At 34.1% G+C, this 26,902-nt stretch overlaps 1 protein-coding gene across 2 annotated transcripts; it reads right to left on the bottom strand.

Moving 5' to 3' along the window:
- Nucleotides 1–4,581: 4,581 nt before the first annotated feature.
- Nucleotides 4,582–11,166, bottom strand: STATH (statherin). 2 transcript variants are annotated; one of them, XM_063663151.1, is made up of 6 exons: nucleotides 11,107–11,166; nucleotides 8,658–8,723; nucleotides 7,459–7,479; nucleotides 7,337–7,366; nucleotides 6,169–6,288; nucleotides 4,582–4,965 (listed from the first exon to the last, which is right to left on the bottom strand). In XM_063663151.1, the coding sequence occupies exons 2-5, from the start codon at nucleotides 8,706–8,708 to the stop codon at nucleotides 6,202–6,204; spliced, it is 189 nt and encodes a 62-aa protein (XP_063519221.1). In that variant the 5' UTR covers nucleotides 8,709–8,723; nucleotides 11,107–11,166; the 3' UTR covers nucleotides 4,582–4,965; nucleotides 6,169–6,201. The 2 variants fall into 2 exon arrangements, with proteins under 2 accessions (XP_063519221.1, XP_063519223.1); XM_063663153.1 differs by lacking the exon at nucleotides 7,337–7,366.
- Between the last annotated feature and the right edge of the window lie 15,736 nt (nucleotides 11,167–26,902).

Below are 26,902 nucleotides of genomic sequence, written 5' to 3'. Positions count from 1 at the left end.
CTCCCCAGAGCCCAGCCTTTTAATCATAACAGGACAGAAGATTTCCCTCAGAAGCATTTATATAAATGAAGGCATTTCAAGGAGCTATCCCAGGCTACATTTCTAAAGCTAGAACTGTTTTATGACTTGTTTCTGTGTTTCTTCTTTTTAAGTGTCAGCACTGATATTTTTGAAAAGTAAACAAAAAATCATTACCTCTATAAATAAAAGTAAACAAAAAATCTTACCTCTATAAACATGCCCTGTGGTTGCTGAGCAACAAATGCCGAAAAGAAATTCCTAAAGAATAGTGAGAATGAACTCGACTGGATGATTTTACAATAAAGATTGTGATGACAAAGTAACCAGGAAACAAATGGATCCATCACATGTTAATTAGTTTAGACATGTGAGAATAAGATGAGGGAAAAAATCATGCTACAGTAACCAAGCATAGAAATGATTACATATATAATATGTTTGTGTGGACAACATTCTATTTTATTTCAACAAATATATGTCCAAGATGAAACAACCCTGACAAAAATGATACTAAAATCCTTCCAAAATTTAATCTATTTTCTAGGAAATAGTGATAACCGACATAATATAATTGGAGTCATTATATATTTTTATAAGTTTTTCTAAAAATTATGATTAATATTGTACTTTTAATTTCTTCTGTTGACTTTAAAATATTTTAAGTCATAAAGTAGATGTAAATATTTGCCAAAATTCTGTAATCTCTTGATTACTACTATGTAATAAAATAATTCTTATAGTTAAAGCCAAATAGTTCTAGGTGTTTAGTATAATAATATACATCATACGTAATAACTGGATACTTATGTTTGGAAATTCAATTTACTTCCCTGGAGTTTTTAAAGCCTCATATTTCTCCATAGAAGCCATGTGTTGCCATGATTGCACTAGATAGAAAGGAGGAAAAAAGAAAAGAACTTTCACTAAGTTCCTAGATAAATTTGTTCAAAAACTAACCAACTTGTGACTGGTTGGATAATTCAAACACTTAGAACTCAATATTAAAAACTCATTTGTAAATTGAAGATAAATTGTAAAACCTAATCCATTGTTTCTGTGTGTGCCACATGGAACCATGAGAATCAGCATCAGCTGGAGCCTATTATAATGAAAATTCTTAGTCTCACTTTCCAAACTTGCTGAATCAGAATCTTGGGGGTACACCAGAAACTTGCATTTTAACAGTATCTCTAGGTGATTCTTTCTGTACTGTAAAGTTTGAAAAAACACACAATCAACTCACGAATGCATTATTTGTCCTTAGACTTCATCCCACAAATAGAACTTGTGACTTAATGTGTCAGATTTATTAGGAAAATATTTATAAGGTAAAGCTTCTATGTTATAATTGAACAGTCCTATTGGAAATAATGGTTATTCTCTGGGTAAATACAAAAACATAAATTATTTCTTAAGGCAAATAAACAACTCAATTTAAAATAGATTTATTCTAAGCACTGGAGATACAAGGTCTCTTCTTGTGCTCAAAATAATACAATCTCTCATCACTTCTTAATGGGAAAGAGATACATAGTTCAGTAACTTGAAATATGTCTGACTTTGAAGAGTAAACACTGCTTTGGATATGCTTGAGTCGTCAAATGATTTCTCCCCTTTCTTCTTTCCTTCCTGTCTTTCTCCTCTATTTTTTTCACTCTTTATTTCTTCACTAACCATTTAACAACAATGTAAGGCACTGTTGTAGTACTTCCATAATATTCATGTTCTAGTGAACATAAAGCAAACTAATAGTCCAAAGGCACTGATAAACAACAAGCTACCTGGTAAAAATACTGATATATTTTAATATAACATTATACAACTACAATCAAACTTAAGTCATCTATATTTTATGTTGGAACACCAAAATATAGGCATTATTTCACACATCATTTCATGTTTCCCCAAGTTAGGGAGTGTGGGAATTGTGTATGACAGTTTGAACAAGCATAATGGACTAGATACACAGGAGTGACCTTCCCTCCAGGAACAGTAGGCCATTTTGGAAGAGTGATGGATCAGACATGTTTTCATCTTCACATTTTATAATTAAATAAACCAAGTATCTAATTCTTTATAACAAAACACTGTGCTCTTTGAAAATGCAATGCCTTTCATTTATAAGGGAAATGTGAAACAATAGTGAAGGCTTTATCACAAGCATGTCATTAAATTGATGTCTTAAGGATGCAACCCATGAATAGGTATTTCCAGTCACATTTATGCTGGGCTTTCCTCCTATTCTTCTTGTGTCTTCTTTTCTATTTCTACTATGATGAAAGTTTATGAAAAAATCTATGATGTTTATTTAAATAAAAATATCTTATATTCCAGTTTCCATACTAAGAGGAAAAATACCTCAAATGACAAATGTGAAACAACATTGGACTGTATTCTATATAACATGAAACATTCTAGACACTGGTGATACAAAGTAAATGCTCTTTTCTGCTTCTAAGGAGGTTACAGTTTAATTTATAAAACATACAAGGTTAAAGGCAACTGCACATCAGTCTAGAGGAGTGTCTGTTATATAAGTCTAAATTGAGAGAAGAAGGAACTCTTCTTCCCACACATGAACTGCAGACTTTGGACTTATCAGCTTATTGATTTTAATCAATTATGAAAATGAATTATGAAAAGAAGTCATACAAGAAAGACGTGTACAACCAGAAAAAAAGAAGGTTGAGAAAAGATCCCCTGGACAACACTGATGCAGTATGTGAGAGAAAATAGAAAGCCCATGAAAATCTCTGAGAGGGAAAAGAATAGTATAGTATTTTCAAGAAATATACATACATAATGGAAACAAAAGGGATGAAATTTCAAGGGGAAAATGTTAATCACAATGAATAAAAGTTGTAGTGAAATAGGGGATTCTGTAATTTCTTTAAACTACAATTTAGTTACCCAGACCATGTTATAATAATAGTTGAAAGTGAATTAAATGAAAATATATATTTCATATATTAATATATAATATGAAATATGATTTATATATTTATATACTATATTTCATATATATGAGAAATTAAAACTATAAATTATTTAAATGTAAATATTAGGTTGTTTTATTATTATTTTTAGCATGATAGTATTCATTTGAAAGAATATCTTAGTTTCAAAAATTTCTCTGAGAATAAAGCAGAAAATGCAAAACAAAGAATAATGAAAAATGATCTTTGGAAAACATGACACTCATCTTCACCTTTAAGACTTTGAGAATTAGAAATCTGATCAGATATAGATTAATTTATTAAAAGTGAGAGTAAGAAGTTTAAGACACATGCCTAATGAATTCATTTTTCCTTTTAAATACGTATATTGTTGTTGTTATTATTATTATTTTGAAATTGACTACTGAGTGAGATGATTTGGATCCTTCAGAAAACAAATATTGGGGCAATTTATTATAGGTTAATGAGAGAGGTATTGCATCAAATACATGGAAAAAACTTGGTGAGCAATGTTGTACTCCAAATTTAGAAAACAAAAAATCACATTTTTTCTATATATCTAGGTTTTGATAAAGAAACATGATATAAAATTTAGGGATTTATAGGATTGAGATATTAGCAAGTAGAGTTACCCAAACCCAGAAACTCACTGGAGTTGTTTGAGTTATTGCAAGTATATAGTGAATGAAAAATATGAAGTACTGGGTTAGAGGAAAATAAAATAAATTTTAAAAGAAACACATAGAATAAAAGGACATAAAAATAGGAAGGACCCACAGATTTCTGTAAGGCCCAAATGTGGATATCTATGATTCAACCCTTGATTCTGTTCCAAAATATAAATAAGATTATATCTTTCTCCAATGTCATCCATCTCAAATCGGAGACTTAACATGGGCCACAAAGCTTTAGTTACCTGGGTATCCCTTACACTGTGACGTAATTTATTTTGATCCACTTGCCTTGTCCCTATTGGTCTCCTTGAATTTGTCCCTAATGAAACAAACATGTTTCTATCACAATAAATTTGCGTTTGCTATTTTTCTGCTGGAAAATTTATTTCTCCATATTCGCTCTCATGCTTAGTTCATATCTTTCATAAAATGTCACTATGTCAGAGAGTCTCTTGTTGACTATCCTGTTTAAATTTGTTTCTGTGCCCTAGACATGCTTATACTTCTTTAGCACACTTATCATTGCCTAAGATATGTAGTATTTATTTACTTTGTATCTGCATCTCCCAACTACAATGTAAACTCTCCAAAGACAGGACTTTTGTCTTTCTTTGTCTGCAGTATCTAGAAGAGGGCCTGACAGCTGGGGCCATTCAATAAACATTTCTTGAATAAAAGTCATTGCTGAAAAACTAACGGAGGGCATTAGATGGTTTACATGCAGATTGCCTACATACTGCTGTAGAGTGACATGGTGGTTATCTTCTGACCTACAGGGACTGAAATAAAAAATGTGAGTGCTTTGGAGGCTTAGCAACTGTGGTGTGGCAAAGGAAACCATGGGCAAATCAAATCTTGGCATAAATAGCTCTAATAATAAGTGAGTTTGAGTACCATGTATGTAACGTATAAATGACAGACTAAATTATAAATAAGGACCTCTGACATTATGTGCTTCAATCTGTGCTAGTCAAACTGGGAAAGAAGATGATGAAAGAAATCATTACTCCTATGAATAGAAAAGAGAAAAATAAGGAGCATACACGTAAGAATGTGCTTGAAATTTATTCCTTTTAGAGAAGAAGTGATTTCTATTATTCAGAAACAGCACTGAAAACAGCTTAACAGTTTAAATTGCAATTATATCATCAAGTGACAATTGAAAAGGCAAGTATCCTGAAACAAAGAGTATACAGTAAATTATAGTGTTTTTCATTTGCATTGCTCTTTGATGATTCTTCAAAAAGTGGTAGTAGTGTGATATGGTATGAAGGATGAGAATATGGATGTAGAAGTTGTATTTCCAATCAAACCTGCACAGAAAAAAAATAACAGATAATCTGTAAAATTTTTACCCCTGTAAACACATTTATATTCTGGCCTGGTACAGAGTAGATATTATCTACAATTATAGTTTATAAAATGCAGGGCCCAAAATAATATTTGACACAGAGTAGACAATTAAACACTTATTAAATTGGTTTCTGAATAAATAAAAATTATCATTCAGCATCTACAATTTAAATTGTTTTTCAACCATCATACTATTTTATTCTTCTACTTAAATATAGCCTACACATTTCATTTATATACATTTCCCCTAAATAATATTTCAATACATCTTTTCTTGATTAAATGTCATCAGCTATTACCTAAAACCTAGGGTATCAAGTTCAGGCTCTTCCCCGTATCATTAATGGCAATAGAGAATAGAATTGGAATACAATCTCCCAAATGCACTGAAAAATAATTGAAATCCTTTGGACTATTTTAACTTTGTAGAACAATCCTCCCTTATCTCCAACAGTTTGCTCTATTTTGTTTTGAAATATTATTTTTTCATAGAATTTAGAACATTTAATGTTGTGTAGAGATAGGTAAAACTGACTTTCTAAAAAGAAATTGATAACATTTCCATATTTTTTTGTTAGCATTATGTTAATAATTTCTATAGTAATTGCTCAGTAGAGTTACTTAGGGTATAAAATGCAAATTTCTCACAAGTTCCCAGATGGTTTCCAGATGGAAGCTGCTCCAAAGATTGCATTTTGGGAGTGAAAACTTTAAGCAACACCTAGGTACAGATTTAGTGGCAGGAAGCCCTGCAGTTGTAACTACAAGCCTTTCTGATCAAGAGATTTTATGTGATATGTCTTTCAAAAGTGTCACCAGTTCTAAAAAGCACATTTAAGTGTTATCATAATACACAATTTTTTGACGAGAAAACTGAGGTTAGGGAGCATTAGGAGTAGTTCAAAGTCATGAAACTAGTAGTTGCCAGGGCCAGGATACAAACCCTGGTGTTCCCCACCCTATAACCCAGCCTTCTAACCATAGCAGGACAGAGACTTTATCTCAGAGGCATTTATATAAATTAATACACTTCAAGGAGCTATATAGCTGGCTGCTTTCTTATACTGGAACTGCTGTTGGTTTAATGGCTTGTTTTTGTTTTTCTTCTTTTAACTGTCAGCACTGATACAGAAAGTAAAAAAATGTCACTAAACCCATCTTACCTCAATAATCATGTCCTGAAGTTACTGATGATATTAAAAGGCATATTGTTGGTATGGTGGTGGGTATGGTTGTGGGTATAGTCGTTCTTCTGGAACTGGCTGATAAGGGCCATACCCATACTGTATACACACAAGGAGAAAGAAAATTGCAGAAAATTGAGATAATGACAGTGCAAGCATTTTTGTTAGAAGTTTAGATTGTTAAAGTTTTGGGAACTTACATATTACTTATAAGATTTTTTTCCAAACTTTTAATTAGATTTTTCTTTTTGGTTATAAACACATTTTAAAAGCAGGTAGAAATGATTGAGTATTTACCTTTGTACTGCAGGTTCACAGTTTTGTGGTTTTATTTTACATGCAGGAACACCAATTATAGGCTACCACTCCAAAGAGGTTTTACATTTTCTTCAAAATACTACCTCCCAGCAACCATTTTGCCCTCCTTTGAGTATTATGGGAAGGAGACATTTACTAAATTCAGCTTATGTGGTGTTTCTTCAAGTCAGTCTTTTAATGAGCTTACTGTCTCTTACGATTCCTACATTCTTTAATACTTCTTCCTTCTGTTAACACAACCATCATCCCTTTTAGAGTATCTTTTTATTTGGTGTTATTTTAATCCATGTATTCACTATATTAGTTAGGGGATCTTTTGCAACTCTGTCACATTGACATTATATGTCAACACACTGGGACGTCAAGATACATACATTAAGAAAAATGTTAAAGAAATGAAATTTGCTATCTCATTTATCATGACCTGTTTAATTTAATGAGTTTATCACCATCAAAAAAATCAGAAGTTGCAAACTTACCATATTTTATGTGTAATTATCAGCCTTTATGCTCCATGAGACATATATTATAATTAACAGAATTAGAATTTCAACTATTTTTTAGGTCAAAGTGATTACTTAGGAGATGATACTTGAGGGCTCAGAGAGTAACTGGTTTCTTCAGGTTGGCACTATGAGTTTCAACTTAAATGTTGTTAGGACACAATACATTTGTGACTGTTACCTGTGTATCATAAATAGAGGAAAACAAAACACACTTTTGCAACTACTACACATATTTGAGAAATAAGTATTGGTTCTTCTAGAAGAATAAGTAATCAGATAATACAATTTATTTGGACTACACAGCATTATCAGAGAATACTTACACTGTATCTTCCCAATCTACGCAAAAATTTCTGTGAAAAATGAAGAAAGGTTTAATAATTCAATACAAATGTAAGGGGGACAAAACTGAAAACAAGTTTTCCAGTGAATGAAAACGACTCACCTCTTCAGATGAATCAGCTCCCTTAGAAAACAGAAAATGAGACAATAGTTAGTATCTTAATGTTATAATTCCAGATTGAGTACAAAAATGAACTCAGCAGCTACAGTTGTGAGTAAACAGGATGTAGGCAAATCATCAATAGACACTAAATTAGTTATTTTTGCTTCATGACATCTTTAAAATGAGTTAAGAGTATGCTTTTCTGTAATTAGTATGCTATATTCAAATATAAATTTATTTGGATTTATACTTTTGTGTGTGAAAGGGAGTAAACGGTTATTATTGGTGAATGAAAAGTGACACTTTGTATTTTTTCATTAGAATATGTACGCAGTAGCTCAAAGGCTACTTACACATAACTTTTATTTACTGACAGAAACAAGCATTATGTTTTTCTCTGTTTTCCTTACATTTTTATTTTTTATTTTTTAGACACCTATCCTTTTATAACAAATAATGTGGTATACTGTGATTTTATAATCAAATTAGTTTTTGAAATATCTGTTAGAATTTACCAGGTAAGTTGAAGTATTTTTATTCTTTCATGGCCAATTTCCTACTAATGTCATAGAAAAGGAACAGGAGAAAGAGAAGGAAGTAGAGTAGAAGAAAGAGCTCCAGAGAAGTCAAGTGCTTTACCTAGTGATACACAGTAGTAAATGACAATACAAGCTGGGAACTCATAACATGTCATAGATCTGAAGTTTTGTTCTATAATTAAAAATAAGCAGCTTTATTTTAGAAAGTGTGTGCTAAATAATTGTGTACTAATAATTTTAAGTTAGTTTTTGCAAGGAATGACTCGAAAATTTCTACTTTTACATCTTCTAATACTTGAATTCCACTCAAGTGCACCTAGTTCATTCCTGAGATTTCTAGCTTCAGATTGTCTAGAGCATTACATTTTTAAAGATACTTTTACAAGCTCTCAGTTCCATATATTTAAGAAGTTCAGTAAAACTTTCTTTTATTTCACAGTAAGCTAAATATACTTTAGTGTCTGTAGGTGAATAATGACTATTTATTCTAAATCCTTAAATAATTTATGTAGGTTAATACAAAAAAAAGTTCATGTGGAAACATTTAAACATATAAAACTGTATTCAAGTAAACACCAATATATGCCAGAACACAAGGAATAGAGAGACTCTTGGGATAGGTACCGAGAACATATTCTTCAAATGTCCTGATATACTTACAATCATGGAAACCATGAGAGCCAAGATGAAGGCAAAGACAAGGAACTTCATAGTTGGCTGGGTTCTCTGAAAACATATGTGGAAATTCAGTATCACATTTTTTCTTGCATTTGCCCATCAAAAGTTTATTGATTATGCTATGCTCCAAAGCACTGGGAGACACACTCCAGATAGAAAGACAATTAAAACCCATTGCCTGACATCGTGAAACTTGGAGATTTGTTGGAGACACTGATAAGTAAAAGTGAGTGCACTGATATGGAAATGCTAAGGCATTAGAGAAACACACAAATCAACACCTTACACAGACCAAGAGAATAGGGGTATGAAGGTAAAGAAGAAAGTAAAGCTTGAGTTGGATTATGTGGGATGAGTAAAGAGGTGTTGGGTGACTGCAAGAAAATGAAAAAGAGAGAGGATACCATATTGAAAGTGCAAACAGTTCAAAATGTAGGGAAGATAAAACTGGAGCAGTTTATCGGAAGATAAAACTGGAACAGTTCAAAATGTAGGGAAGATAGAACTGGATATTATGGGGCACCTTAAATAATGACATTAGGGATGATATTTAAGGTACAGTGTAAAGAGATGTTTGGATGTTAGAATGACCAGCAATGGGCAATCGCTTTATAATAACGTTACTGAAAATGAGCCAGATTTCTGTCTTGAGAGTTGCAAAAATTGTGTAACCTTCAGATTAGAACATTAATGATATTGGGTAGAGAGCAATCAAACTGATAAGAAGTCACAGAGAAAATACTCATACCTCCTTTGGGAAGTTGAATTGGTGAAGATGACTTAATATTTTAAATAATCTCATTCAACAAAATTAACCTAATCTGGGACTGTGATATGTTATCATAAACAGTATAAGCCAGTTAACCCAGTTCCTTTGTTATTAAACAAAAAAAGTTAGATTATTTATTTGTAAATTATAAACATCTAAATAAAGACATTTTCAGTGAAACACATAATTACCACAAGAGTTACAAATAAATGACATTTTTACCTGTTTATTGAAAACTATAGAGTAATTCATATAAAGGTAATGGTCTTCATTATTCTAATCTCTTTTACCAATAACTTGTGATAAAACATTACAAGAATATTTTTTACCTAATTATAAAAAAATTACTGTTATTAATAACCCCAAATCTCCAAAACATAAAGCAGAACTCATGATTTATGGCATTTGCTTTGTTACTTATTCACTGATTTGCCTCAGTTATTTAAACTGAAATTTCTGGCCGGGTGTGGTGGCTCATGCCTGTAATCACAGCCCTTTGGAAGGCCAAGGTGGGCAGATCACCTGTGGTCAGGAGTTCAAGACCAGCCTGACCAACGTGGAGAAACCCCATCTCTACTAAAAATAATAATAATAAAAATTTAGCCGGGCATGGTGGTGAGTGCCTATAATCCCAGCTACTTAGAAAGCTGAGGCAGGAGAATCACTTGAGCCCGGGAGGTGGAGGTTGCGGTGAGCCAAGATTGTGCCATTGCACTCTAGCCTGGGCAACAAGAGCAAAACTCCATCTCAAATTAAAAAAAAAAAAAAAAAAGGAAATTTCTGGTATTAGCGTAACTGTAAAAATAATATGTACTTTGGGGTTTTTCTATCACCTGATAGATAAACCTACCCATCAGTCATTTTATGATACAAAAAGCATAAAAACTTTAGTGTTTTTTATACCTGTAAATTTTATTGAAAGTATGGAATCAAAAAATGCTCATAGAAGAGTAGTTTTCTTTTACTAACCTTGATAAACTGAAAGATGGATATATAGACATAGATATATAAATATATCTGTAATGGTTTTAAAAAAATATTTCACCAGTGAAAAATAATAAAAATATGAAATAGTAAAATCTTTCTCTTCTGCCATATCACAACTGAATGAAAACAACTTAAATAATATAAAACAGTAAGGTAGTAAAGCATGACTGTTATACAATATTTTTTATTATGCAGAATGACATAACTGTTTACAATGATGGAGAGGTCAATGAAAAGGTAGTGAGAAATGTTTACTTGTGGGAAAAAAGTAAATTTTTAAAAGTTAAACTTGTGAAACAATATATACATTTGCAAAAAAGAGAACATATGCTATTTTCTTAAAATATGAACTTTGAATAAAGGTAAAAGTAGGAGAGTAGATGCCAGTATGTAGATAAGGAAATAAAAAGCTTTTCAGAAATTTCCATCAGAAGTTGGAATATGTCTCCATATTCCACATTATTTACTTTGCATGATGATTGCTGATTTCAACATAAAGTTATTGAGATTCTCAACTTACCTTCAGATCCTAAGAGGGTCATCATTTCTCTCAATTGTTTCTTTATGAGGAATTATCATTACATAAATACACATTTTATAATTAGTTTTCAAAAGATTTTAGGAAGCAACACTCTAGACTAAGATAACATATTCGATTATACATGAACATATTACCTTTTACTCAAGATGAGACTACAGAAGTAGTGAAGTTGAAGTGAAGCTTCAAGAGATGATGTGCTACCCTAGAGGGCCAATGTATTTAAACACTCTGAAGTCCCCCATTTGTTTTTGTTAAATAATGGCAATTATGAGATCACATTATGGAAACTAAAAGTAATGCCCAAAATCTGTCTTTACAAATGATAAAAATAACCATAACAAAGTATTTTGCAAAAGATGATTGTGAAGACAAAGTAATCCGGAAACAACTGGACCCATTGCATGTTAATCCCAGTGTTAGTCTAGCCCTGAGTGAGTCAGATGACGGAAAAGCATGCTGGAGGAAACCAGGCATAGAAATGATTGCAGTGATAAAGATGTTTCCACAAGTATGTGTCCAAGGTGGAACAACTCTATGACAAAAATAATACTTACCATGTTATCAAGATTTTACATGTTCTCTGATAACTTGTGGTAACTGGCATAATAAAATTATAGTCATCATATACTTCAAGAGTTTTTCTTCAAATCATTATTTATCTCATACTTTTACCATCTTCCATTGACTTTAGAATATTTTAAGTTACAAAGTGAATGTAAACATTTGCCAAATTCAGTAATCTTTTGGGTACTATATGATAAAAAAATTCTTATATTTATGGCAAAATGACTCTAAGTGCTCACTGATACATATCTCACATATGACTGAATATATGCATTTGGAAATTCAATTTAATTTCCTGGAGTTTTTAAGGCTGCATATTTCTCCATAGCAGCCATGTGTTGACATGATTACACTAGAGTGAAGGAAAAAATGTTTTCATTACATTCCTAGGAAAATCTGTGTAAAAATTACCCTACTCACTGCTGGTTGGATAATTCAATGTACTAAGAAATGAATATCAAAAACTTATGTATAAAGTTGAGGTAAGTTATACAGCCTAGTGCATTGTTCCTCAGAGTGTGCCACATGGGACCATCACAGACAGCATCAGCTGGAGCCTGTGGAAATGCAAATTCTTAGTCCAGCTTCGCAAACTTGCTGAGTCAGAATCGTGGGGTTGCCCTAAGTGGTTTGCATTTTAACAATATCTCCAGGTGATTGTTTGGGTACTGTGAAGTTTGAAACAAGGCTGGTCTCAGTGGCTCATGTCTGTAATCCCAGCACTTTGGGAGGCCGAGGCAGGAGGATTGCTTGAGTATAGAAGTTCAAGAACAGCCTAGGCAACATAGTGAGACCCCTATCTCCACAAAAAATAAAAAAAATAAACAATCACATATTTGTCTCTTGAATGCATTAGTTATCCTTAGGCTTTAGCCAGTAAAGAGAACTTGTGGTTTAATTTTGTATCAGATTTTTTAAGGAAGTATTTATTAGGTAAATTTTTATGCTGTATTGGAACAGCTTTACTGGAAATTATGATTATTCTCTGGGTAATATACAAGAAAATATAAATCATTTCTTAAGGCAAATAAATAATTCAAATCAAATTAGATGAATATTATTCTTATTCTTTTGTCATGAGATTTATAAGCATTATAGATACAAAGTCTCTTCTCATGTGTAAAACAAATACAATCTCTTTACATTCTGAGTGGAAAAAAGTTACATAGGGTTCAGGAACTATTTTGTTTTTCCAGAGATGGAGTCTTGCTGCATAGCACAGTTTTGAGTGCATTGGTAAGATCATAGTTCACAGATGCCTGGAACTCCTGGGCTCAAGTGGTCCTACAACCTCAGCCTCATGTTTAGCTGGGACTACAGACATGTGTTATCACTCTTGGTTAATTTAATTTAATTTTTTTTGGTAGAGACTTGGTCTTGTTATGTTGCCCATGCTGGTCTTGAAGTTTTGACCACAAAAATCCTTCCGCCTTAGCCTCCAAGTAGTGCTGGGATTGCAGTCATGAGCCATTGTGCCTGGCCCGTGGTTCAGTAACTACTGAACTATATCTGATTTTAAAAATAAACTCTGCTTCGATTACTTGGGGAAAGTCAAATGATTTTCTTCTTTTCTTCTTTCTTTCTTCTCCCTTTCTTCTCCTTTCTTACCTCTGGTTTTCTTCATCACTTCATTTATCCAAAAATATTAGGTACAGTTCCAGTAGATCTAAGGTATTCATGTTCTAGTGAACATAAAGCAAACTAATAGCCCAAAGGCACTAACAAACAGCAAACTACATGGTAAGAAATATTGATACATCTTAATATACACACTTTAAAATTACAGATAAACTTAACTCATCTACATATTATGTTGGAATACCAAAATGTAGGCATTATTCCACTCATCATTTTCTGCTTCCCCAAGTTAGGACGTGTGGGGATTATGTATGATAGGTCAAACAAGGATAGAGGACCAGAAAAAAAGGAGTGATCTTCTCGTGTTAGTTATGGTCCCACCCTCCAGGAAGAGCAGACCAATTTAGAAGACTGATGAACCAGAACATGACTTCATATTTCATAATTAAAGAAAACAGATATCTTATCCTCTATGCCAAACACTATTCTCTTTGAAAATGTCATGACCTTTTGTTACAAAGGAAACATCAACAAAGAACTACTGCTTTATCACAGGTGAGGCAATACAATTTTTGCTTAAGGATACAACCCATGAATGGGTATTTGTAGTGATGTTTATGCTGGGCTCTCCTCAATCTTCCTTCTCTACCTTCTTTACTGCTGTCTCCTTCTCCTCTTCCTCTTCATCCTCCTTGTCTTCCTGTTGCTCCAGTTGCTGCTCCTCCTTCTCCTTATTCTGCAATTCTCCTATGATGGAAACATGAAACCATTTATGACCAATATCCATGATATTTATTTATTTAACTAAAAATGTTATATTATGTTCCTGTTTGAATTACTAAAATGAAATATATATTGACAAGTGCTGAACAACATATGATAATCTACTAGATAAGATAGAATGTTGTTTATTCTGGAGACATGACATGAGAAGCTTTACTCTTGTTCTTAAGGAGTTTACAGTATAATTTGTGAATCAGACAAGGATAAAGGCTAAGGCAGAGAAACCCAGGAAAACATGAGTCTAAAATTGGGAGAAGAAGGTCAACAATGGAGTTGCAGATTGGACACTTATCATCTTATTGATTGTAATCAAACTATGAGATTATTACAGTTTATACAATCAAGATGTGTAGAATCAGAAGAGAATAGGCTGAGGACAGATATCCTGCTGAGCACTGATGTAATGTGTAAGAGAAAATAGAAAGTCTATGAAAAAAAAATCTGTGATGGAAAAGAATAGCAGAAGAGGTATTTCTCGGCTGTTTGTATGTTGTGGAAGCCAAGAGGATGAAACAACAGGAAGGAAATGTTAACTACCATGTTGCAGTGACCTTATAGGTTGCTTAGTTTGCTTTGTGTCTTTAAACTAAAATTTTCTTATTTATAAAATGTTACAGTAATACATGAAACTTAAAAGAGAGTGTATAAAAATCACATTGTAAGTTAAAATGACTCAAATGCAAATATTAGATTCTATCATTATTATAATTTTCATCATCATAATCTTCATGAAAAAGAACATCTTAATTTTTAAAATTCTCTAAGTATAAAGGAGGAAATACAAAACCAGGAACAATAGGAATATATCTCTGGAAAAACATTAGAATCATGTCAATGATCAAGATGTTGCAGAGAGTTACAAATTTGGTCAAATATAGATTAATTTATAAACAAGTGAAAGTAGAGAGCTTAAATTGGTTAGATCAAAAGGGCTCAGTTTTTAATTCAGAGTAGATTGTTTTCTGGAACTGACTACAAGGTAAGATGAGTTGGGTATTTCAGAAAACTTAATGATACACTTGGACATTTTATTGAAGGGAAAGGGTGAGAGCTATAAAACTAAATACAAGAACATTATTTGCTTAGCAACATTGTACGCCACACTTATAAAACATAAAATAAGTTCTTTTCTTTGTACATTTGAGTTTTCTTGGTAGAGATGCAGTGTAAGAAGATTTAACAATTAGTAGGATTGAGATTTTAGCAAATATAATTAATCAAAATCAGACTTCACTGGAGTTATTTGAGTTATTGAAAGTATGTACTAAATCATAAACATTAAGTTGTAGGTTAGGAGAATATGGAAAAAAAGAATGAACAGGTAGAACAAAAGGATGTAAAACTATTAAGGGCCAGCAGGGTTCTGTAATGCCAAAGTAAGGGATCTATGCTTCAACCCTTGCCTCCCTTCCAAAATATAAATCAGATCAAGGCCTGATCCAATGGCATTTATCTCAATCCAAAGGCTATCTTTGACCTATGGCGCTTCAATCATCTACTCACCTCTTTTCTGTAATATAGTTTATTTTAATCCACGTCTTTCCTTCTCTATTCATGCTGTTTTCATTAAAGTTTTCCCAAACGCAACAAATGTATTTCTACCACAGTGGAATGCAGCCCTGCTATTTCTTCTGCTGAATTTTTTTTTTCATGCTAACTTATGAACATAAGTACTTCATATGTTTTCTAAAATGCCACTGTGCCAGAGAGGCTTTTCTTGACCATCCTATTTTAAATTGCCTCTTTGCCTTAGCCCTGCCTTCTACATCTTTAGCACACTTATGATTACTTGAGATACTATGCATTATTTTTTCACTTGTTTTTTCTATCTCCCAACTACAGTGTAAACTGCCTGAAGGCCAACTTTCATCTCTCTTAGACCTTGCTGTATGTGCAGTATCTAAAGAGGGCCTGACAGCTAGTGTCACTCGATGTATAAATGAAGGAAAGTAATTGCTGACAAACTCATGGAGAACATTGTTGTGTTCTGAATTCTTGCCTAAAGCTATGGAGTGACATGGGGGTTATCTTCTGGTCTGTAGGGACTGAGATAAGAAACGTGAGGACTTTGGAGGCTTAGTATATATGCTGTGACAAAGGAATCCAGGAGCAAATCAAATGTTAAAGTAAATACGTGCAATAATCTAGCTGTGCTTGAAGTCCATATGTTGGTTAGATATAAAAGATGACAGACCAAATTAGAAATATGTGACTTCGCAGGACCTCTGATACAAGGTGCTTCAGTCAGTGCTACTGAAACTTGAAAAAGAAAGTGATGAAAGAAATGTTTTATGTCTGAAATATAAAAAATAGAAATAAAGAGCATATACATAAAAATGTGCTGATATCCATTACTTTGATGAAAATAATAGTTTTTTATTACTCAGAACAGCAGTAAAACCAGTTTAGCAGTTTGATATTAGAACTATCTAATCAAAGGTCAACTAAGAAGGCAAGTATTATGGCCTTTGTTTTATTTCACATTGCCTTTTTGTCAATTTTGCAAAAACTGGTGGTAGTGTGATGTGGCATCAGGGATGAAAATACACATGTAGAAACTGAATTTGCCACTGAAATATGTACAGAAAAAGAAAATAACAGATTGTCTGTAAAATGTTTCTTCCTGTAAATACATGTAGGTCCTGGCCTGGTGCAGAGTAGATATTTATAGATAATTTTAGTTAATATAATGCAGTGCCCAAAATAGCATTTGACACACAGGAGACAATTAAATACCCATTAAATGAGTATCTGAATAAACAAAAGTTATTATCCACCGTCTGCAATTCTAATGTAAATTTCTTTTGTTTTTCCGTCATTATCTTTTATTCTCCGACTTACATACAGCTTAAGTATTGCATTCATGTTTAACTTCCCAAAATAATTTTGTAATACATCCTTTCTCGATTAAATGTCATTAGCTATTATCTAATGCCTAGGGGATCAAGTTCAGTCTCCTTCCCATATCATTAATGGAAACAGGGAATCCTATTGGAATACAATCTCCCAAATGCTCTGAAAAATAATTGCAATCTTATGAACCATTTCAACGTTGAATTTCAGAACAGTCCTCTTTTATCTCCAAAAGTTTGCTTTATTTTGTAGTGAAATATTTCATCTCTCATACAATTCGGAACAACTAATTTTGTACACAGAAAGATAAAACTCACTTTCTAAAATGGAAATTGATAATATTTTTATATTCCCTTGTTAGTATTATGTTAGTTCCCGTGGCAATTGCTTATTAGAGTTACTTAGGGCATAACATGAAATTTCTCACGTGTTACAGATGGTGCTTATGCAGCTTTTCCAAAGATTACATTTTGGGGCACAAAATTTAAACAACATCCAGGGACAGATTTAGTGGCAGAAAAGCCTGCAATCAAAACTATACATTTTTCTGATCAAGAGATTTTATGTCATATATCTTTCAGAAGTGTCACCAATTCTCTAAAGTTCTTAAGTATTATATTAATATATATATTTTGTTGATGATAAAACTGAGGTTTAAAAACAACAACAGTTAACAACAGTAGTTGTCAGGGCCTAGATAGGGGCTCTTCTCCACAGAGCCCAGACTTTTAACCATAGTGGGACAGGGGCTTTATGAATACATTTCAAGGGGTTTCAGAAGACTATAATTTTTAGACTGGAACTGCTGTTGGTTTTATGGTCTGTGCTTGTTTTTCCTCTTTTAACTGTCAGCATTGATATTTCTAGATAGTAAAAACATGTCACTAGACTTAGCTTACCTTTGTAATTATGTCCTGTGTTTACTGAGATGCATTGTAAGCATACGGATAGGAATAAGGATAATACGTTGGGTATGCTGGATACAGCTGATACTATAAATATGTATTATATTGGTGATACCTCCCCTGGATACACACAAAAGAAGATAGAAAATTGCAGGGAATTCAGACAATGACCATGCAAGGGTTTCACAATTGTTGTTCTTAAAAGCTTAGATTGTTAAAGTTGTTAGGATCTTATATATAATGTACATAATCACTTGAACTATTAGTGATATTGTCCCTTTTCTAAAACACAAATGGTTAATAGAAGATTAAAAAAACAAGATAAAGCATTTACGTTTTCACTGTTTGTTAGAGTTTGTGGTTTTATTATACATATGGGAACACTGATTACAGGCAATCAGTCCAAACTGGGCTGAAGTCTTCTTAAAAATAATACCTTTAGCTACTACTTTGTCCACCCTTGGGTATTACGGGGAGGAGTCTCTTACTACATCCAACTTAGGTGGAGATTCTCCACGCCACTACTCCTATATTCTTTAATACTCTCTTCTGTTAACACGAATAGCTATCTTCTTTCTTTGTGCATCTTTGTATTGAGTGCTTGTGATGGTTAATATTAAGTGTCAACTTGAATGAATTGAAGGATGCGAAGTACTGTTTCTGGGTGCATCTGTGAGGATTTTGCCAGAGGAGATTAACATTTGGGGCAGTGGACTGGGAGAGGAAGCCCCACCCTCAGTGTGAATGGGTACCATCCAATTGGTTGCCTCTTAGCTAGCAAAAGCAGGGGGAAGAAGGTGAAATAATCTGGATGGCTGAGTCTTCCATCTTTCATCTTTCTCCCATGCTGGATGTTTCCTGTCCTTGAATATCGGACTCCAGGTTCTTCGGCCTTTGGACTGTTGGACTTACTCCAATGGTTTGCCAGGGGCTCTTGGGCCTTTGGCCACAGACTGAAGCCTGCACCATCAGCTTCCCTACTTTTGTGGCTTTTGGACTGAGACAGAGCCACTGCTGGCTTCCTTGCCCCTCAGCTTGCAGATGGCCTATCATAGGACTTCACCTTGTGATGGTGTGAGTCAATTCTCCTTAATAAACTCCCTTTCATATATACACATATCCCATAGTTTTGTCCCTGTCGAGAACCCTGACTAATACAGTGCCATATTTAATAATATATTTATTGTATTAGTAAGGATAATTTTAAAAATCCTATCACATTGATATGACAGTTCAAAATAATATGAGACATCAAGCATACACCCATTAAGAAATATGTTAAAATAAATAAAATTTTCTATCTTACATGTGATAGCCAGTTTAATGACTTTATCAACAACCAAAAATGAGAAGGTGGGAACTTACTATATTAGGTATGTGATTGCCAGCATCTATGCATGGTAGGTTATATATTATACTTAATAGAATTGAAATTGAACCATTTTTTAGGCCAATGGAATCATTCACCAGGCAATGTTAACCTAAGTTATCAGAGAATAATTATCTTCCTCAGACTGGTATTACGAGTTTCCATCTAAATTCTACAAGACATTTGAGACTTTTGTCAGTGTACTGTAAATAAATGCAATCAATGTGCAACATTAGCCATACATAATATGCATACATTTCAGAAGTAAGTATTGATTCTTCCAGGAGAATAAAACATGTTTGGACTCCACAACATCATCAGGAAAATACTTACATAGAATTTTCTTCTTTACCCATGACATTTCTTTGAAAAATTAAGAAACTATTAAAAGTTCAATACATGTTTTATTATCCAGTTTTCCAGTGAATGAAAGTGTCTTACCTCTTTGGATGTATCAGCTCTCTTGAAGAAAAAGAAAGTGAGAGAATAGTTTCTATCTTAATTTTATAATTCAAGATTGAGTATAAAAATACACTTAGCCACAATTATGATTAAAGAGAATGGAGACAAAATTGTAGGTAAATGATACATTAAACTGCTATTTCTAGTTCATAACATCTTTAAAGTGAGTTAACATTAGGTATTTCTACAGTTAATGTCCTGTATTTAAATATCAATTCACTTTGATTCATATTTCTTCTGTATGTGAAAGGCAGGGAAAATTCATCACCATAGATAAGGGAGTAAAAACTAAAAAGTGAAACTTTGCATTTGTTTTTTATATGAACATGTTTATAGTAGCTCAAAAGCTACTATAAACTAATAGAGACCACCTATGTGTTTTTCTCTGTTTATTTTGTTCTCACACTGTTATGAAGAAATATAGAAATATTTCTTTTATCACAAATTTACAAGTTCTCTAATGAATAACAACTCACATAATAAAATTAAACTCATTATTTCAAATGATTTTTCTATAAATCATCATTTATATTGTTCTTTTACTTTCTTCTGTAAATAATTAAATAATTATCTGCAGTGGATAATTATCAGCTGTTTGCAGCTGATTAGATAATTCAACTTACGTAGAAATGAATATCAGAAAATCATTTGTAAAGTTCAAATAAGTTGTAAAACTTACTCCATTGTTCCTCTGAGGGTGCCACAGGAGACCATCAGAATCAGCATCAACTGGTGCCTGTTAAAACGCAAATTGTGAATTCCCCTTGCCAAACTTGCTAACTCAGAATCTTGGTGATACACCAGACCTGAATTTTAAGAATATCTCCAGGTGATTCTTTGTGTACTATAAGTTTGAAAACCCACATAATAGATTTTAAAATACATTATTTGTCCTCAGACTTGATCCCATAAATAGAACTTACGGTTTAATTTTGCAAGCTGGTTTAGGTACTGCTTTTCTTCTTTAGTCTGGTCAACTTTCTGTTAAGAATAAAAAATACTTATGTTACAAAAACACACAGACCCCAAAGCACTAGATAATATCAAATTAATTTTATTTAAATAAAAAAAAACTGATACAAACAGGAGACAGGGAAATACTAGGTAGAAGAGAGTGGTTCCTCTGCAAAGGCCCCACCCTCAAGCCTGTAAACCCATGGCCCTAAATGAGAACAGGCATTCCTGTTTTTATGCCCAAAAGTTGCCTTTTGGCCCACCATGCCCCCCTATCCTGTATCCATATAAACCCCAGACCCCAGTCTCCAGAAGCAGATGAGTAGAGGATCAGAAGAGCCGAAGAATGGCAGAATGGCATAGCAGAGAAAGAGCGTCTGAACGCTGAGAGGAATTTGGCTGGGGATGATCAGAGAGGAGATCAGCCACTGGACGGCCAAACTCTAGGGGAAGATCATCTTCCCACTCCCCATCCCTTTTCCAGCTCCTCACCCATCCCACTGAGAACCACCTCCACCACTCGATAAAACCCCCTTATTCATCTGTGGGCAACCTGATTCTTCTTGGGTGCCGGACAAGGACCAGGGTACAAAGAGGGCACTGAGGAGGTTAACACTTAAGCCATCTGCAGATGGCAAAGCTAAAAGAGTGCACTGTAGTACACACCCACCTGGGCTTTGGGAGTCATGGGCACCCACCCGTAGATGCTACCATGGGGCTGGAGCCCCAAAGCGCTTGCTGTGGCTGTTGTACCTGCCCATCTGCATGCTTCCCCTTCTGTAAGAGGTTTGAGCAGGAGTGGTGGCTGAACAGACAAGCCACACGCCTGTCACAGATCTTGCAAGGGGGGTCTGGGAACCCTCGCATTTCACAATAATCAACCCAAATTATTTCTTAAATTCCTTTTGGAAGGAAAATAAGAAACAAATTTACTTCACTGACACCTCAGTGTTTGCAACAAAACACTTTTCAAAATACTCTGACAGTTACTGGAAACCACTCCTACTTAGAAATAAAGGCCTAGGCTGGGCGTGATGGCTGATGTCTGTAATCCCAGCACTTTGGGAGGCCGAGGTGGACGGATCACGAGGTCAGAAGATCGAGACCATCCTGGCTAACACGGTGAAACCCCATGTCTACTAAAAATACAAAAAATTAGCTGGGCATGGTGGCGGGCACCTGTAGGCCCAGCTACTCGGGAGGCTGGGGCAGGAGAATGGCGTGAACTCGGGAGGTGGAGCTTACAGTGAGCCGAGATTGTGCCACTGTACTCCAGCCTGGGCAACAGAGCGAGACTCTGTCTCAAAAATAATAATAACAATAATAATAATAAAATAAGAAACAAAGGCCTAATTTACCCAATATAGGAATTTATTAAGAATTAAATAAGTTAAAACCTTCATTATCAGAGCTTTTAATGTCCATAGGGGGGCAGGCAGATAAATAAGCAAAAAAAATTCTGGAAGAGCTAAAATGTATAGCCTTTCTAAGGTTACAGTTGCTAGCCATATATGGCCCCTGACTCTCAGATTACTCCAAATTGAAGGAGAGTTAAAGTGTGAATACTAATTTCTCCATAGGAAGCCCTTAGACTGTGCCCCAGAACAGTGTTTTGGGTCCCTCCTGGAATATCCCTTTCTGGGGTGCAAGTGTATCCTGCTACGTCTATCTACTCCAGGTGTTTCTTGTGTCAGTGGCCTACCAACAACTGATTTACTACTTCAATTTGAGAAAGTGACCAGGTAAAGGCAATTGCCATCAATTGGTATAAGCTTGGAGACAGAGTTCAGATGTATATTGACAAGGAGTAGGGAAAAAATGTAAAGTAAAAAATAAAAACACTACCTGCTGACACTTGTAAACCAAAAATAAAATTCTAAGAGTCCCCCCAACCAATTGAATGGATCCCTCCTTTAGGTCAAGGGCATTCCAAAGTAAACCTGAAAAAGTAATTCTGGCCATAATAGGAAAATGGGTCAGACATGCCCCATTACACTCCTGTCCTTTTGGAATTCAGGCAAAACTGACCAGCATTACCATTAAAACAGAGATCTTAAGACTGACAAAGCAGTCTGTAACAATAAAATACCGAATTCCAATCTGACTCTAGAATAGCATCACATCAGGTATAATAACAGGCCTGAAAGAAATCTGTCAGGTTATAGCCAGAGCTGAGGTCCGAGGGGAGTGGTTGGAGGGGTAGTGGGTAGCTGAAAGAACACCTGGGGGAGGGTAGGTAGCTGGGACACGGCCTTATTCTCTCTCTCTGAGAGCCCTGCGCACAGTATCAGCAGTTTTACTCTCTCTCTCCTGTTCCAGCAGCGGCTCTGCAGCTTCTGCTGCTGCCACAACTGCAGCTGCACTCTCTGGAGTGCGTGCCCCCTCCCTGATCTCTCCTGTCTGCCTCCAAGTTGGCCGGCTGTCTTACGCATGCAGGCACATTAGCAGCAGCAGCACTCTTCACAGCATCAGCAGCTTTACTCTCTCTCTCTCCCCATCTCTGGCAGGACAGTTATACTCCTTAAAGGCAATAGTGGCTCAGAGCCAAGTATGAGCTTACACAAACAGGTTACATAATGGGTAGAGTTGTGTGCCTGTGCTCCAAACTCACTGAGTCATGTTGGACCACCTGTTTGCGTTGGCCTATTCTTGACCACAGCACATCCATTTTCCTTAAAAAAAATCACAGTATTTTTACTCAAAAATATATTTCTTTGAATATTTTGAAATTCTCCTGTAAAGTTGTCTCTTGTGGGGGAAAATCTACACTCTGCAGAGAATCCCCTTCCCTTTTCAGGTCTTTTTTTGATCCAGGAGAGACTGAGAGTCTTTCACCTTTTTTGGTATGATTAGAGACACTTGCCATCTATTCTCTCCAAAGACTGCTACCTGCAGAACGTTGTTTTCACAACCCCTTATCTTAACCCAGACACTCCTATTTGTTCATTCCAGGTATGTAGATAACAACATAACTCTTTCAACAAATGCCAATCAGAAAATCTTTGAATCCTCTTATGACCTGGAAGCTCCTCTACTTCAAGTCATCCAGCCTTTCAGGACCAAACCAATGTACACCTTACATGTATTGATCGATGTCTGACTGTAACTTCTGTCCCCCTGAAATGTACAAAATCAAGCTGTAACCCAACCACCTTGGGCACGTATTCTCAGGACCTCGTGGGGCTGTGTCACGGGCCTTGGTTGCTCATATTTGGCTCAATATAAACCTTTTACATATTTTACAGAATTTGACTCTTTTCCTTGACACACTGTAGTTCTGACAGCCACATTCAGCCCCCTAAATAACTTGGATTTTGTGTGTAATAACTTTTGCATTACTTTTTCCTAATTGCAAGTTTGATTTAGCTGAAAATTAGCAGTGTTACATAGTACCACAAAATAATAGGAATAAGCACTAGTCTCTATTAATTAATTCTTTGATTTTGAAATAAATCTTGCCTTATTAGATGTGCTGCTAGAATGCTTCAGAATGAATTTTAAAAAAGAAAGAAAGACAAAACCAGGGTCTGGAGGATATCGAGACCTCAGTATTACTTATCGAGTGTCATGACAACTTTAGATTTCTCTTATATCAAGAACATAATTATTAGAGTAACAAGTAAAAGGGAAGGACTTTCATCAATGAAAATCAATAAATTCTGTTTTTTTAGCTCTTGAATGTTAATTGCTTCCAGAAAAAAAGATGATAAATATGATAAACACCTTACATTTGGTAGAAAAATCTTAATGGAAAGAATTCAGTATAATTGAGAAGGGATCTAGCCTATTAATCATACAAAAAATATTACAGATAGGTTTTGAGAGTATAAATTATATTTAGAATTCTAAAATATTTTCTCATATATAGAAATATCTTACCCCATTATCTGTCTTCCTTGGGGTTTCCCTAGAGAAACCAAAGAAGAATTAAACCCACTGTTCCCTATGTTTTGCTAAAGAGTATCTTTTCTCTTCACCATAAAGACAATTTTTAAAAATAATGTACATTGCTATTTGTAATGTCAGAAACTTCCTCAGTTTGTACACTCTTGTATCTGCAGTGCCTTGGAATAATATCCCCCATGTAGTACATGTTCAATAAATATTCTGTATGTTAATGAACAAATAAAAGTACAAGATGATTTTATGCAGTACACGAAGTTGCATTTTATGCTTATATTAATAATTATTTTTAAAATGTACATATACTTGCATAAAAAACCTGTTATTGGGTTATGATTACATAAACTTTCTATTTAAAACATACTGAATAGTATTAATTAAAAATAAATATAGCAAAAGTAGGGAATGAAATGGTAAATTTTTGAAGTGGCAAGTTTGGGAAACACTTGCTTACAATAATGCAACCCACTCAATGGCAAGGTTTCTGTTACTTAAAATAATTAGGGAAGATAGATGACTAGTGATGCTATGCAAGAATAAACCTCGCTTAACTGAATTATTCATGGCATTAAACCAAAAAAAATTTTCACCATCACTAATGCAAAGTATCCATGTTTTAAATGTATTCCTACTGTTTATGTACCAAATGACACTATCAAAGAAGAAAATCATTTATATTTTCAACTAAAACATTTATTAAAAAGAGTAGATACACATCTACAAATAATAATTTACATTAGTACATACATATAACATTATTACCAATGTCTTACCTCTTCCCAATTGGGAGAAAATTTCTTAGACTGATGTATATTCACAGACTTTTATGCAGCTCTGATGAACACAATAGATTTCCTCCTTGGAAAAAATGTAGATCTTTATGAAAGAGTGAAGTAGTTAATAGTTTTTTGCTAATTCTGCAGTGGAATTTGTCAATAAATCTCAGTTTAATAAATCTGGCTTTGTCTTAGAGCAGGGTCAACAAACAATTGCTTTTTTCTGTAAAGGGCCAGGGAATAAATATTTCAGATCTTCTAGTCATATAGTGTCTGTTGCAACTGCTTATCTTTGTTTTGGTAGCAAAATGTCCAAGCCATCACAAACAATGTGTAAAAAAATTAGGTGTGGCTATGTGTCAATGACATTTCATTTCTAGCCACTGAAATATGAATTTCCATGTAGTATTCACATGCTATAAAATATTTTCTTTATAATTTTTTCAGGCATTTAAATATATTTTAAAAAATGATCTCTGGCCAGATTTGGCCTGCAAGCCACAGGTACCACCCTCTACTTCTAAGCAAGGTTAGAAATTAGAGGCAAAAGTGAGAGAAGTGAACATGAACTCAAATCCATAGGGTAGATTGTGAGCAAAGAAGGGGAAAGAAGAAGAAAGGATAGGTTTTTATCTCAGGCTCTAGATAGTCTGTCTAATATGCACAACATCTTTGACTTAAAAATATGTTTCTTAAATTTTCTGACAATGAATTAAAAACTTAAAATTATTAGGTAGAGAAAGATACGGTGATGCAAATTTTAAACCTGAATTTAAGTAAAAAGAATGAACTAAATAAATTCTTTCAAAAGAATACATACAAATGGTCAACGGGTATGTGAAAAAGTACTCTGCCTCACAAATCATTAGGGAAATGCTTATTAAAATCACAATGAAATATCTCAACCTGGTTAGAAAGGCTATTATTAAAAAGACAAAAAGTAATAAATGAGAAAGCAGAGAAAGGTGAACTCTTACCCACTGTTAGTGGAAATGTTACTGGAAAGGGGTCCCAATCCAGACCCCAAGAGAGGGTTCATTTATCTTGCACAAGAAAGAATTCAGGGTGAGTCCACAGAGTAAAGTGAAAGCAAGTTTATTAAGAAAGTAGAGGAATAAAAGAATGGCTACTCCATATACAGAGCAGCTGCGAGGGCTGCTGGTTGCCCATTTTTTATCAGCAAGGTTTTTATGACCTGTATTTTGTGCTGACTTAACTATCTCATCCTGTGACTTGGAATGTCTGACCACCTGAGAATGCAGCTCAGTAGGTTTCAGCCTTATTTTACCCAGCTCCTGTTCAAGATGGAGTTGCTATGGTTCAAATGTCTCTGGCAGGAATATAAATTAGTACAGACATTTTGGAAAACAATATAAACATATTTCAAAACACTAAAAGTAGAAGTAGCATATGATCCAGCAATTTCACTACTATGTATATTCCAAAGGAAAGAAATTCATTATGTTGAAGAGGTATCTACATTCCCATGTTCATTGCAGCACTATTCACAATGGCCAAGATATGGAATCAACCTAAGTTTCCATCAAGAAATGAATGGAAAAAGAAAATATTGTACATGTACACAATAGAGTACTATTCTGCCAGAAAAACAAATGAAATCCTGTCCTTTGGGACAACATGGATGATCTTGAAGGACGTTATATTATACAAAATAAGCCAGACACAGAAACACAAATACTGCACGTTCTAACTCGTGCAGAAGCTAAAAAAGTTGATCTTACAGAAGTAGAAAGTAGAGTAATGTTTACTAGAGACTTAGAAG

The sequence above is a fragment of the Pongo pygmaeus genome, chromosome 3 (assembly GCF_028885625.2).
Source record: "Pongo pygmaeus isolate AG05252 chromosome 3, NHGRI_mPonPyg2-v2.0_pri, whole genome shotgun sequence".
NCBI classification, from domain to species: Eukaryota; Metazoa; Chordata; class Mammalia; order Primates; family Hominidae; genus Pongo; species Pongo pygmaeus.
Note: the sequence above shows the minus strand (reverse complement) of the source record. Positions and strands in the feature narration are given on the sequence as shown.

Excerpts from the sequence above, each read along its gene's own strand:
- STATH (XM_063663151.1), bottom strand. The coding sequence starts at position 8,708 with ATGAAGTTCCTTGTCTTTGCCTTCATCTTGGCTCTCATGGTTTCCATG. Across the intron at positions 7,480-8,657 it reads CTCTCATGGTTTCCATGATT|GGAGCTGATTCATCTGAAGA; the intron begins GTAAGTATATCA and ends CTGTTTTCTAAG. Across the intron at positions 7,367-7,458 it reads GAGCTGATTCATCTGAAGAG|AAATTTTTGCGTAGATTGGG; the intron begins GTGAGTCGTTTT and ends CATTTTTCACAG.